Below are 15,162 nucleotides of genomic sequence, written 5' to 3'. Positions count from 1 at the left end.
TTGACAGTAAAAAAATGGTAATTAAATGTTATTGGATCAATGATCCTTTTGTCCTATTACCCAGTTCATTATCTGTTAGTAACATTAAAAAATTGAAAGAAAATTTTTTTAATGTTTATTTTTGAGAGAGAGAAAGGGACAGAATCTGAAACAGGCTCCAGGCTCTGAGCTGTCATCACAGAGCACATGTGGGTCTTGAACTCACGAACTGTGATATCATGACCTGAACCAAAGGTGGATGCTTAACCAACTGAGCCATCCAGGCACCCCTAATTTTTTTTTTAATTTTAAAGAGAGAGGGCGAGAAAGCTAGCATGAGTTGGGGAGAGGGGCAGAGGCAGGGAGAAAGAGAGAATCTCAAGCAGTCTCCACACTCAGTGCAGAGCCTGATATGGGGCTTGATCCCACGACCTTAGGACCCTAGCTGAAGTCAAGAGTTGGGCACCCAACCAACTGAGCCACCGAGGCACTCCATGTTAATAATATTTTTATCAAATAATATACAGTTGCCAAAACTTCCATAATATTTTCCAAAAAAGCTGATCAAAATCACTGAAGAAAATGTTTTTGACTGTAGTTGACACACAGTGTTACATTGGATTCAGGTATACATCATAGTGACTCAACATCTCTATACATTATGCTGTGCTTACTGTAAGTGTAGCTATTATCTGTCACCATACAATGCTGTTACAATATCATTGACTGTATTTCTTGTACCATGCCTTTTATTCTTGTGTAATGTCTCCTCTTAAGTTTCAGATTTTATTTACTTGAATCTTTTCTCCTTTTGTCTTAGTCAGTCTAGGTAAAAGTTTGTCCATTTTGTTTAGATTCGTAAAAAGCTCAGTTTTGTTGATATTTTTATTGTTTTTCATCCTCTATTTAATTTATTTCTGCTCAAATCTTGTTATTTCCTTCCTTCTACTATTGGGCTTGGTTTGTTCTTTTTCTAGTTTCTTGAGGTGTAAACTTAGGTTGAGATACTCATTTTTCTTTATGTAGGCATTTATTGCTCTAAACTTCTTAGAACTGTTTTTACAGTATCCCATAAGTTTTGATATGTTGTGTTTCTTTTTGCATTGGTCTCAAGATATTTTTAAATTTTTCTTTTGACATTTTCTTTGCTGCATTGGTTGTTCAGTAGTGTGTTGTTTAGTTTCCACATATTTGGGAATTTTACGGTTTCCCTCTTGTTACTGATTTCTAGTTTCATATCATTGTGATTGGAAAAGATACTTGATATGATTTCAGTCTTCTTAAATTTGTTAAGACTTGTTTTGTGACCTAATATTTGATCCATTCTGGAGAATATTCCAAGTGCACTTGAAAAGGATGTATATTCTGCTACTGTTGGATGGAATGTTCTGTGTATGTCTGTTAGGTCCATTTGGACTAAAGTGTAATTCAAGTCCAGTGTTTTCCTCATTGATCCTCTGTTTGTATTATCTCTCCATTGTTGAAAGTGGGGTATTGGAGTCCCCTTTATTATTGTATTGGTCCTTATTTCTCCTTTAAGATCTTTTAATAATTGCTTTATATATTTAGGCATTCCTCAATATATTTTGGTAGTTCTTCATTCCTTTCTTCATCTCTTGCTTTCTTCCTTTGTGATTTGATGTTTTTCTTTAGTGTTAGGTTTGGATTCCTTTCTCTATATTTTCTGTGTCTATTCTAGGGTTTGGTTTGTGGTTACCTTAAGATTCATATATAATATCCTATGTATATAGCAGTTTATTTTAAGTTAATAATCACTTAAGTTCAAACACATTCTAAAAGCACTACGTTTTTACTTGCCTCCCTGTTTTATGTATTTGATGTCACATTTTATATCTTTTTATTTTGTGTATCCCTTAACTATTTTAGATATAGTTGATTTTACTGCTTTAGTGTTTTAACCTTCATATTAGGTTTATAAGTGATTGATCCACTACCTTTACTATGTTTGCTTTTAGCAATAAGATTTTTTTCTTTCATAATTTCCTTCCAGTTATGGCCTTTTCTTTTCCCCTTAAAGAAGGTCCTATAACATTTCTTTGAAAGGTTGGTTTAATGGTGATGAACTACTTTTTTTGTGAAATTCTTTATTTTTCAATTCTGAATGATAATCTTGCTAGATGGAGTATTCTTGGTTGTAGTTTTTTTTCCTTTTAGCACTTTGAATATACATATCATGTCACTCTCTTCTGGCCTACCAAGTTATTGCTTGAAAAGTCAGCTAATAGTCTTATGAGTGGTCCCTTTTATGTAACTAACTAGTTGGTTTTTTCTTACTGCTTTTAAGATTCTGCTTAATTCTCTGTTTAAATTATTATGTGTCTTGATGTGGACTTCTTTGGATTCATTTTGCTTGGGGTGCTCTTTGCTTCCTGGACTTGGATGTTTGTTTCCTTCCTCAGGTGAGGGAAGTCTTTAAGTTTTCTGCTTCTTTCTCTATTTTTCTGAGACCACTATAATGTGAATGTTAGTATACTCAATGTTACCCAGAGGTCCCTTAAACTATCCTCATTTTTCTTTTTCTTTGTAATGTTTTTTAAAACTATCCTCATTTTTCTTTTTTCTTTTTGTTCAGCTAGGATGATTTCTGCTACCCTCTATCAGATTGTTGATACATTCTGCATGTTCTTATCTGCTGTTGATTCCCTCTAGTTTTCATTTCAGTTATTGTATTCTTCATCTTTGATTGTTTTTTTAATATTTTCTATAAATTATCACTGTGTTTATTCTCCCAAGTTCAGTGAGCATCTTAATGACCATTACTTTGAACTTTTTATCATGTGGAGTGCTTATTTCCATTTCATTTAGTTGTTTTGCTGAGGTTTTGTCTTGTTCTTTCATTTAGAACATATTCTTCTGTCTCCTCGTTTTACCTGGTTCTCAGTGTTTGTTTCTCTGTATTGTGTAGACCTGCTGTGCCTCCTGGTCTTGATGCAGTGGCCTTATGTAGAGGGCATCCTTTGGGGCCCAGAAACACATTCCTCTCTGGTCACCGGAACCAGGTGCTCCAGGGATGTCTTTTGTATAGGCTGTATGTGCCCTTCTGTTGTAGCTGGCCCATTACTGCTATGGGTGCATGGTATGCAGGACTGGTCCCTGGCACAACTGGCTTAACGGCCTGGCTGTGGCTGCTGTGGGCATGCTGGTGGTTGAGGCTAGCCCCAGGTGTAGCTGCATGCAGGGCCCAGCCACAGCTGTTGTGAGTAACTGGTAGGTGGAGCCAGTCCCATCCCTGGCAGGAGCTGCTTTGGAGGGGGCACCTGCTATGGCAGGTGGGTTGGGTGGGGCATGTCCACAGGGGAATGTTGAGGTTGGTTGAACAGTGCTTGCAAGGTAGGTGGAGAGTGTCAGAACAGGTGCCCACCGGAGTTGGGCTAGCTAGATTGAAGGAGGGCAAGAATAATGACATTTACCAGCATTTCCGTTCCTGGAGAAAGTTCCTATAGATTCCATCCTTCCATCACCTGCCCTAAAATTAGCCAATAAATCTTCATATATGGCCCAGGTTTTTTTTAAACTGCAGCCCTGGGGTGCTTGGGTGGCTCAGTCAGTTAAGTGTCTGACTCTCTCTCTCTCTTTATTTGAGAGAGCATGAGTGCAAGGTTGGGGGCAGGAGCAGAGAGAGGGAATCCTAAGCAGGCTCCTTGCTCAAAACAGAGCCTGACACAGGGCTCCATCCCACAAAACTGGGATCATGACCTAAGCCAAAATCAAGAGTCAGATGCTCAACTGACTGAGCCACCCAGGTGCTCCTAAGCATCTGATTCTTGATCTCAGCTCAGGTCTTGATCTCAGGGCCGTTGAGTTCATGCCTAGCTTTGGGCTCTGCACTGGGGGCTTGTCTTCCTGGTGCTGGTCCCCAGGGCAGGCAGCGCCCAATGTGGTGTTTAAACCCCTTGCTCCTCAGGGAGGACCTCCATGCCTGTGACATCCTCCCTACTGTGGGTCACTATGCTGAGGGTGTGAGTCCTGACCAGTCTGTGTCTCTTCCCCTCCAACTTTTATTGATGTGGCTTTTTCTTTATATCTCCAGGTATGGAAGAACTGTTCTACTAATCTTCAGATTGTTCTCAGACAGTTGCTTTGTATGTAGAGTAGCTTTGGTGTGTCAGTGAGAGGGGAGCTCAGGATCCTCCTATTCTACCATCTCCATCAGGATCCTCTCATGCCCCAAAAAATTTTTAAGCAGTTTATTGAGATGCAGTTCACGTAAGATAAAATTGACCATTTTTTAAAATTAATTAATTTATTTATTTATTTTAATGTCTATTTTTGAGAGGGAGGCAGAGCATCAGTGGGGGAGAGACAGAGAGAGAGAGAGGGAGACACAGATTCCAAAGCAGGCTCCAGATTCTGAGCTGTCAGCACAGAGCCCAATGCAGGGCTTGAACCCATGGAGGTAAAAGATCATGACCTGAGCCGAAGTCGAATGCTTAACCGACCGAGCCACCCAGGTGCCCCTAAAATTGACCATTTTAAAGTGAACAGTTCAGTGGTAATAGTACATTCAACAATGTGGTGAAACCCCCATCTTTATATAGTTCCAAAACATCTCTGTCATTCCAGTGTAAAACCCCTTTCTCGTTAAGCAGTTCTCCCCATTTTGCCTATCTGGAAACCACCAATCTGAGTTGAGTCTCTATGGGTATATCTATTCTGGATGCTTTGTATTAATAGAATCATTCAAAATGTGACCTTTTGGGGCACCTGGGTGGCTCAGTCAGTTAAGCGGCCGACTTCGGCTCAGGTCACGATCTCGCGGTCCGTGAGTTCGAGCCCCGCATCGGGCTCTGGGCTGACGGCTCAGAGCCTGGAGCCTGTTTCAGATTCTGTGTCTCCCTCTCTCTGACCCTCCCCCGTTCATGCTCTGTCTCTCTCTGTCTCAAAAATAAATAAACGTTAACAAATAAAAAAATAAAAAAAAAAACAAACAAAATGTGACCTTTTGTCTGGTTTTATTCACTTAGCATAATGTTTTGAAGGGTCATCCATGCAGCAGGTATCAGTCTTTCACTCCTTTTTATGGCTGAATAGTATTTCATTGTATGGACATATCACAGTTTATTTATCCATTCATATGTTTATGGACATTTGGGCTATTTCCACTTTTTGGCTATTCTCAGTGCTTTTATGGTCACAGGTATACAGGTAGTTGTTTATTTGTTTTCAGTTCTTTGAGTTGTGTACCTACGAATGAAATTGCTGAATTGTATGGTAATTCTATGTTTAATTATTTAAGGAAGCACCAAACTATTCCCATTTTTGGTACTCTTAATTTCTTTGTATAGATTCAAATTTCTGTTATCACGTTTTTTCCGGAATGACTTCCTTTAACACTTCTTATAGTAATGGTCTGCTTCAGTGTATTCTCTCAGCTTTTGTCTGTCTGCAGAAGCCCTTAACTTTTGTCTGTGTTTTTTTTTTTTAATTTATTTAAATTTATTTTTTATTTTTTTATTGTTTTAAATTTACATCCAAATTAGTTAGCATATAGTGCAACAATGATTTCAGGAGTAGATTCCTTAGTGCCTCTTACCCATTTAGCCCATCCCCCCTCCCACAACTACTCCAGTAACCCTCCATTTGTTCTCCGTATTCATGAGTCTCTTCTGTTTTGTCCCCCTCCCTGTTTTTATATGATTTTTGTTTCCCCTCCCTTATGTTCATCTGTTTTGTCTCTTAAAGCCCTCATATGAGTGAAGTCATATGATTTTTGTCTTTCTCCGACTAATTTCACTTAGCATAATACCCTCCAGTTCCATCCACGTAATTGCAAATGGCAGGATTTCATTCTTTTTGATTGGTAATACTCCACTGTATGTATGTATGTATGTGTATATATATATATATATACATACCACATTTTCTTTATCCACTCATCCATCGATGGACATTTGGGCTCTTTCCATACGTTGGCTATTGTTGATAGTGCTGCTATAAACATGGGGGTGCATGTGTCCCTTCGAAACAGCACACCTGTATCCTGTGGATAAATGCCTAGTGGTGCAATTGCTGGGTGGTAGGGTAGTTCTATTTTTAGTTTTTTCAGGAACCTCCATGCTGTTTTCCAGAGTGGCTGCACCAGCTTGCATTCCCATGTCCTTGGTTTTTAAAGGTGTTTTTGACATGTATAGAATTCGAGGTTGACATTTTTTTCTTATTAAAGTTACCTTAAAGATATGCCTGTGTTTTCTGGATTGGATTATTTCTTATAAGAAGTGTGATGTCATTATTATCTTTGGTCCTGTGTACATAATATGGCTTTTTACCCTGAATGCTTTTGTTGTTTTCTGTTTATCACGGATTTTCGTTAATTTGATGATAATGTATCTTGGTATGTTTTTTTCCATGTTTCTTATGCTTTATATTTTCATTAAATTTGAAAAAAAATGGTTATTTATTCAAACATATTTTGTTTCTCCTTGCCTCTCTACTCCTGGAATTCCAGTTCTATGTGTATTAATTAGCCTTCTTGATATTGTCTCACAGCAAACTGAGGGTTTGTTCATTTTTTTAAGTGTGTTTTTCTCTCAGTGTTTCATTTTAGATATTTTCTATTTCTGTATCTTTAAGTTTGCTAATCTTTTCTTTTGCAGTTTCTACTTTGTCATAATTAAACTTCATATATTTTTCATCTCTGGAATTTCAAATTGGGTCTTTTTTATCTCTTCTATTTCTCTACTTGTCATGCTCACACTTTCTTCTTGGACATATAAAGTATATCATTAACGTTTTTTATCTATTTATTTTCATAATCTGTCATTTCTGTGTCCGTTTCCATTGATTAATTTTTCTCTTGGTTGTGGGCCATATTTTCCTGCTTCATTGCATCATTTATAATATTTTTTTTAAGAAGGCAAGGTAAACAAATAGCTTAAGTATTTTATTTGTTTGAAAGTAAGCTTATTAACATTATATAATGAAAATGTACAAAGAATAATGGTGCAGTTTTTGCTTAGATTTAAGTTAGACATTCATTAATAAGGAATCTTAGAATATGAATAGTCCAGAAATTTCTCTAAACCATATGGTCAGAACAGCTGTCTCTGAGTATTACCTTACTTTGAATGGTACTGGCATACATCTGAATTGAACTCAGAATTTTTCAAAATAAGCCCTAATTAATAAAACTTTCTATATTCAGACAAACAATTTTAATAAAACTTATTTTCCAGAAACAATAATAAAGGACAAAGCGACCACATTTTACAAAATGTGGTCCTGAACAAATAAAAAATGTATACTTCCACCTCCTCAAAACAGAGACTGCTTTCTTTTCCTCAACCTTGGAAACAAGGTGAAGAATAGTCTGCAAGCAAGTTTGGGCAGGGGTTTGCTAAAACAAAGCTCAAGCAGTTGAACATGGCACCTCTTAAAAAGAATTTGGGGAAACTTGACCAGAAAATCCAAATTCTGTTTTTAATGACAGATACAGAGGTGAACTGGCTTCTCCCAAGCAGCAGTGCAGGACGAGGGGAGGGTGGTGGGTGGGAGTGGTTGGCCCAGACCTAAGGGAGACTTTTTCTTCCTTTTTTTTATTTTGAAAAATTTTTAATGTTTATTATTTGTTTTTGAGAGGGAAAGAGAGAGAGTGCAAGCAAGGGATGGGCAGAGAGAGGGGAGGACACAGAATCTGAAACAGGCTCCAGGCTCTGAGCTGTCAGCACACATGGGTCTCGAACTCACCATGAGCCATGAGATCATGACCTGAGCCGAAGTCAGATGCTTAACCGACTGAGCCACCCAAGTGCCCTGAGACCTTTTGTTTTTAGAGGTTCAGTGTTCAGGGAGCTCTTTGTGTGAATGAGAGGAGCACAGATTCCACATGGGTATTTTAAGGCATGGAGGCAAAGTATTTTTCAATACAACTAGGCAGAGTCCATGTGTTAAATGGTCCATCTCCAGTTTGTCCTAATTTCCTGACCATGCATTTGTAGAATTAGGACCACAGACCTTTGCTATGTGATTATAATCGTATCTAATATCCATCCTAACTTATGATTCATATTCTTTGCCTGGAAACAGTCCCTCTATTTAACAATAATACCTACACATAGAACAACCCACCGTTACAACTTATATGGTCACAAAACATTAGTGATTTTCTGTAGACCAGCAAATATTTTTGACCACAATTATTGTGCATCAAGTTCACAGCCAGAATCCCTGATATCAAAAATTTTTTCACAATATTAAATAATAATTTAAAATACACACTTGCACAAACACACACATACTTCTTACAGGATTGTGCTCGGGGAAACTCCTTTTGTTGAGTGCCACGGAGGGCCTACTTTGCTAAACTGCTAAACTTTTTGTTTGGAAAATCTATCACAGTAGGTCACAGATGTTTACTGATGAGTAGAAAAGAAAGATACACTTATGGCAACCAGAAAGTTTTAAGGTCTTTCAAGTTCTATAAAATAGACCTGCAGAAATGTTTAAGTGTTCTTAGGATGCAAAGTTGGAGCTGAAATGTGATATCAAACCAGCTGCAAAATATACAGCAGCCATCTCTTCAGGTCAAACCTGGTACCTAGATATGCAAGAAAGCTTCATGACACCTAGCTTGTTGGCTTTGTCCCATATTCTTGCAATAATCTGATCTTATGTGGAGCCAGGCAGAGGGCCAGGCATGCTGCCACCTCAGGGAACCAGGGCTCAGCAGTGCCGGTGCGATCTCCATGGGCCGACTAAACGTTGCCCACCACTGAGGAGCCAGGACCAGGAACTGACGGCAGGCAGCAGTGGCCCAACCTCAGGCTCTTCAGTGGAGCTCACAAGCCAACCATGATTTATAATATTTTATTAGATGTTAGACATTACAGATTTTACATTGTTGATTATATATATATATATATATATATATATATATATATATATATAGTGTATGTATATATATATATATATTCCTTTAAATTTGGTTTTGTTCTTGGATGTAGCTAACTGAATCTGTGGGATCCTTTCAAGGATTATTTTTGTAAGGCTTCCTTTAAACTTTCATTAGAGCAGTCTCTCATGTACAACTAATTTGGTGCCATTAGTGAGGCAATACTCTTCTTTTTCTTCTTCTTCTTCTTCTTCTTCTTCTTCTTCTTCTTCTTCTTCTTCTTCTTCTTCTTTTTCTTCTGAAGTTTATTTATTCAGAGAGAAAGAGCAGGGGAAGGTCAGAGAAAAAGGGAGAGAGACAGTCCCAAACAGGCTCTCCACAGCCCAGTGCAGGGCTTGAACTCACGAATCGTGAGATCATGACTTGAGCCAAAATCAAGAGTCAGACACTTACTGACTGAGCCACTCAAGTGCCCCAGGAAGTACTCATCTTATGATTCTACCTTATTCTACAGTACTTTCATTTTCTGCTTATGTCTGAGGAAGTCTTTCTACTCTGGCTGATAAAAACACAAACTTATTCCTTTGAAGACTGTTCCACCTATTTCTCTATGGTGGGTTTTTTGTTTTTGTTTTTAGTAGGCTCCACACCCAGCGCACAGCCCAACGCAGGGCTTAAACTTACAACCCTGAGATCATGGCCTGAGCTGAGATCAAAAGTCAGATACCTAACAGGCTGAGCCACCCAGGCACCCTGCTCTTTGGTGGTTTTGTTCCTGATCTTCATGGTTTTCGATCTCACATGTGTATATAAATACTTAATCAAGGACTTGAGGGTACCTCTGCAAATTTCCAGAGCACTGTATCTCTGTGTGGGTACCTCTTCTCTGATAATCTGCTTCATGTACTGTAGCTGCCTAGGCCTGTCCAACTCTGAACTGTCTCTTCACTCACCAAGACAGCCCATCCATTTGGATTCTCCCTCATTGCACGTGTTCCCCTCACCACCACCCCCTACCTTGCCAGTGAGCTGGGGCACTTGTTTGTTTTTCTTCTTTCAGGGATTACACTTCTATACTGATTATTACCTAATGTTTGAAAACCAAGTGTTTCATATATTTTTCCCAACTTTTAGTTTTTAGGATGCAAGGAAAATTCTGTTACTTCATCAGAGATGGGAGCAGAAATTTTTACTCTTGGATTTTGTCCTGTTGATTCCTTGCTATATCTTCCCAGTTCTTTGATGCTTTTAAGGATTTAAAAACTCTTTTATCCAGCATGTTTAAAGTTTTTAATGGGAAATTTGGTTCAAATAGCCTAGGCTATCATTATTAGAAATGGAAATCAGTATGGTCTTTCCAATTAAAGAATAAAATAGAAAAAGTATTCTAAGATACCTTCATAAAAGTGGAACAGTTGGGTGAGAGGGTGTGGATAATGCTGTGGTTCCTCTAAACAGTCAAAAGGATAAAATAAGGAATCTGGGACATATATTAGGCAGGCCTGGGTAGAATTCCCAGACATGAACCAGTTTTGCATGTAATGGATATTAGATGGTAAGTTACTAATAGACCATTTAGGGTAGGATTTTTACAGTAGAAAATAATGTAATAAACTGAACGAAATCAGAGTGGGACAGTTACGATGAGTTGTTTTGATTTCCACCTAGATATTCTACATTTCCTCATCTCTTTACACCGTCAATTACATCTGGTATCTGTACAAAGAGCTGAGGATGAGACACAACCAGAGTGGACAGAACACATTTGCACTGGTGAGTTTTATTCAGAGCTAACAGTTAAGAACAATATGCTAAAATAAACCTATATATCCTTGATAAACAGTGTAAGCAATCTGCACTGGCTAGGTGAATTCATGGAGGTTAATAAAAGAAAAATCATGTTCTCACAGAGTTTCCATTCTGTTGACAAGATTTTTTCTTCTCTCTTGCTACCAAAAAAAATAAAAAGGTTTTGATTATAGGAAACATTATTTGCAGTACTGTCATTATTGCCTGGTTCCATCAAGTAAGGGAAATCCTTATTGGCTCTATGCTAATTCATCATTGTTGTTAGAGTAGAGAATAAGATCTTAGGCAGAGTCAGGGAAAGTGCTTAGTTTGCTAACGTGGGATTTGGGCTACAGGTACTGGAAAGGGAGAGTGTTCTGCTTGGCTGTATTGCTTCAGTATGTGTGGATAACAGATACAGTTTGCAGAAGGGCAGAGGAGTTAATGTGTGGCCATCAGAAAACAAGGTAGATCCAGGGAATAGTTTTCCTCCTTTGGTTCAGAGAGAGTTTGGGGCATTGTCTAGTATTACACTTACAAAAGAGAGGAGAACTCTAAGTCAGTGCATCTGGATTTTGTGTGTGTGTGTGCGTGTATGCATGCATATTTTTACCTATCAGATAATTTATTATTTCAAGTGTACAATCCAATGACTTTTAAAGCAGACTTACCAGCTTGTCTAATAGTGATCATAAATAAGTTCTAGAATATTTTCTTCACCCCAAATTCTTCATGACCATTTATTGTTAATTTCATGCCCGCCCCCTGCACTAGACAACAGTTAATGTACTTTCTGACTCTATGGACATTTCATATAGGTAGAATCATCCAATATGTAGTCTGTTGTATCTGGTTTATTTCACTTAGCATACTTTTGAAGTTTACCCATCATAGCATACATAAGTAATTCATTCTTTTTTTAGTGTTGAATAGTATTCCATTGTATAGTACACTCAGTTTCTTATTTCTGGTTCTATCAGTATATCACTAAGTGATCTTAGAAGACATTTTTATGATGTTAGCCATTTTCATTTCATTTTTTTTTCTTTTGAGAAAGAGTAGGGGAAGGGCAGAGGGAGAGGGAGAGAGAGAATCTTAAGCAGGCTCCACGCTCAGCATGGAGTCCATCACAAGACTCAATGTCACAACTGTGAGATGATAACTTGAGCCAAAATCAAGAGTTGGACCCTTAACTGACTGAACCACCCAGGCGCCCTAGCCATTTTCATTTCTTTGACTGTCATTATACATTTTAATCTTCCTATACAAATCTTACTAAGTATTCCAGTTTTCTTATTTCTTACAGTATCCATTATGCTGTGTGTTTTTTTAAGATTTTATTTTTTGGTAATCTCTACACCCAGCATGGGGCTTGAACCTACAACCCCAAGGTTAAGAGTCTCACACTCCACCAATGAGCCAGATGAGTGCCCCTGTTGTGGTTTTTTTTTTTTTTTTTTGAAGAGGAATTTTTGTTTAAGAGCATCATGGAGTAATTGAATCTGGAAAACCTCCCTACATACCTTTCTCTGGCTCCTACAGATCAGTTGTAGACTAAATGAAAGTTGGTATACTGTCATGCACATGATGAAACTCAATAAAAATTTGTTGAATGAGTAAATGGTACTATTCCATTGTCAAAAGAGATTTGAGGGTGAATCAGGAAATCTGTCTTCTAGATGCAGTTCTATCATTTATCTCCTTTCTGATCTTGAGCACATCATCTCCTTTTCTTGGGTCTCAGTTTTCCATAAAATGAAACGTTGGTCTCTGTGATCTTTAATGTCACTTATAGCTCCAAAATGCTGTGATACTCTAAATCCTCATCTGACTGGTTTCTAAAGAAGATATGCTTCTTGCATTTTTCTAGCCTTGTCCTAGATATATGTTGTTGGAGAAGATTGAGAGCATAGAATGCTTTGAAAACTTTTCTCTTTTTTCTTTTTTGCTGGAAGGAGAATGGGCAGTGAGGAAATCATTGAAAGCTTAATGTGAAGAGACCTCCTTAGTTAGCATCCTGAACAAGATATTATAGTCTATCCAAGCCCTGTTCAATAGAACTTTCTGCAGTGATCAAAATATTTCATGCACTGTCCAGTTCAGTAGCCATTAACCAGTGGCTGTTGAGCACTTGAAATGTGGCTGGTGTGATTGAGAAACTGAATTATTTAATTTAATTTTAATTTTAACCACATGTGGTTAGTGTTTACCATATTGTGTAACACAGTACTCTGTTCTGGTGTTTTTTTCTCTTGTTTACATCTGGTAAGTCAATGCTTATAATTGATCTTCTGTATTTTAAACTTGTATAGTTTCTCAGCTCCCTACAATTTAGTAATGGCTATGGATATATGTCCTTTTACGTGTTTGTCTACATAATCCTAGAATCCTAGAGCTGGAAGATACTGCAAAAAAATAATTCATTTCTCTCCCTCAAGCACATGAATGTCTAAAAAGTTCTACAGCCTTATATGGGTAGTATTTCAAGTTTGGTATGTGAGGTTCATTCACTCACAAGCTAAGAGACTGCAATTTGGGAAAAGTTATTTGGCTAAAGAGGAATTCTCTAAAAAAGTTACCATAATGAGACCAGAAGCCGAGAATGGGAACAAGGAGAGATATTTTTCTGAGGCTTGGGTTCCTGTCAGGAGAACAAATTAATCTTTGAAAGAAAGGGAGGGAGAGACATAAAATTAGCTCTTATATATATATAGCATTCTGCCGTTTTTTGTCCATGGAAATGCACATACTGTACTTTATAACTCATGCCATGGCATGGGAAGACAAACCCTAGCCCCAAATTTTAACCCCACTGCCTTTTATTCTGTCATAGCTTTATATCAGGAGCCTTGAAAATGTTTTTTCATTTTGAATTCTCTTTTAAATATCCTAGCAAGACTTGTGCCCTAAACTGTTATCAGTAAGGTTTTTTTTTTAACGTATATTTATTTTGAGTGAGAGAGAGAGAGAGAGAGAGAGAGAGAGAGAGAGTGTGTGTGTGTGTGTGTGTGTGTGTGTGTGTGTGTGTGTGTGTTTGTGTGCACACATGAGCAGGGGAGGGGCAGAGAGGAAGGGAGAGAATCCAGAGCAAGTTCAGCGCTGTCAGCACAGAGCCCTGCGGGGTTTGATCTTACACACCGTGAGATTATGACCTGAGCCAGAATCAAGAATCAGATACTTAACCTTCATGAGATGGAGCCCCAAGCTGAGATCAAGAGTTGGATACTCTACTGACTGAGCCACCCACGTACCCCATATCAGTAAGTTTTTTATCAGAGCTTCATTGACAGAAATATAAGAACAAGAATTAAACACAGGTTAGTCTGATTGATAGAGGATAGAATAAAAAGAGAAGGGACATGGGTGGGAAATGTCACCAAAGACTAATTTTACTTATTTCTCCTTTTACTTAAAGTCAGCATTGGCTATCTTACTTGAAATCATTTGCTGTTCCTGATCTATAGTTTTTAGGGCACATCAATTACCCATCTCTGATTACTGATTAATTGCTCACTTCATGTTTATTGATCCCTAACAATGCCATTCTAGAAGATAATATGATCTCTTACCTCAGAACAGAAAAAAGCTTGTTTTCTATTCTGGTCTCACTTTAAGGTGATCTGTTCAAAGTCTTTTACCATAAACTTCTAGTGGGTAGATACCATTCTTCTGTTAAGTTATTTTTCAGTGTCTAACACAACTGGGGGGTTTTGAAATGCACTTTCTTTTAGAGTGTGACAGGTGTTATATCTGAAGGGCTTATTTGACCCCCCTCTATTATGCTAATCATGGCTTATTAAGTTTTCTGCTGGTGATCTTATACACAGATTTCTGCTCCACCCATAAGGTCTGAAAAGGCCACACCTCCCTGGATCTAAAGAGAAGAGGATTGAACTATTATTAGAAGATGGAGGAGTAGGGGCACCTGGGTGGCTCAGTTGGTTAAGCGTCCGACTTTGGCTCAGGTCATGATCTCACAGTCCGTGAGTTCGAGCCCTGTGTCAGGCTCCGTGCTGACAGCTCAGAGCCTGGAGCCTGCTTCAGATTCTGTGTCTCCCTCTCTCTTTGACCCTCCCCCGTTCATGCTCTGTCTCTCTCTGTCTCAAAAATAAATAAACATTAAAAAAAAAAAAAAAAAAAAGAAGATGGAGGAGTACTGTGTGATTTCTTATTTACCTTTCTTCTTAAGAGAATTTGTTGTATCCAAGTCATACATCAAGCTACTTCCCTCAGGCTCTCTTTGTGGCTATTGTTGTTATACTTTTTAGAATATAGTAATACTAACACAATTCTCTTATTGCCAATGCTAAGGAATTATCTATTTAATTGAATTTTGTAGCAAATATTGCTTGACACAACCAAGGTAGCTCTTGGGAATTTTTGCTCTATCAAGTGGTAAGTGATGACCTGATATTTAGTATATTATGATCAACAATATTCTTTTTTTTAATGTTTATTTATTTTTGAGAGAGACAGAGACAGAATGCAAGTGGGTTAGGGGCAGAGAGAGAGAGAGAGAGAGACAGAAGCAGAAGCAGGCTCCAGGC

At 38.0% G+C, this 15,162-nt stretch overlaps 1 protein-coding gene across 9 annotated transcripts in view; it reads left to right on the top strand.

The window, feature by feature from the left end:
- The window catches only part of TMEM116 (transmembrane protein 116), a 152,287-nt gene that overhangs the window by 60,218 nt on the left and 76,907 nt on the right, over positions 1 to 15,162 (top strand). For all 9 annotated transcript variants that reach the window (XM_019467428.2, XM_019467434.2, XM_019467425.2 and 6 more), the window contains one exon: positions 10,496 to 10,600. In XM_019467428.2, coding sequence (XP_019322973.1) covers positions 10,496 to 10,600 — 105 coding nt within the window. The remainder of the gene's footprint in view (positions 1 to 10,495; positions 10,601 to 15,162) is intronic.

Source organism: Panthera pardus, unplaced genomic scaffold (assembly GCF_024362965.1).
Source record: "Panthera pardus isolate Hobbes unplaced genomic scaffold, ASM2436296v1 HiC_scaffold_15, whole genome shotgun sequence".
Classification (NCBI taxonomy): domain Eukaryota; kingdom Metazoa; phylum Chordata; class Mammalia; order Carnivora; family Felidae; genus Panthera; species Panthera pardus.
Note: the sequence above shows the minus strand (reverse complement) of the source record. Positions and strands in the feature narration are given on the sequence as shown.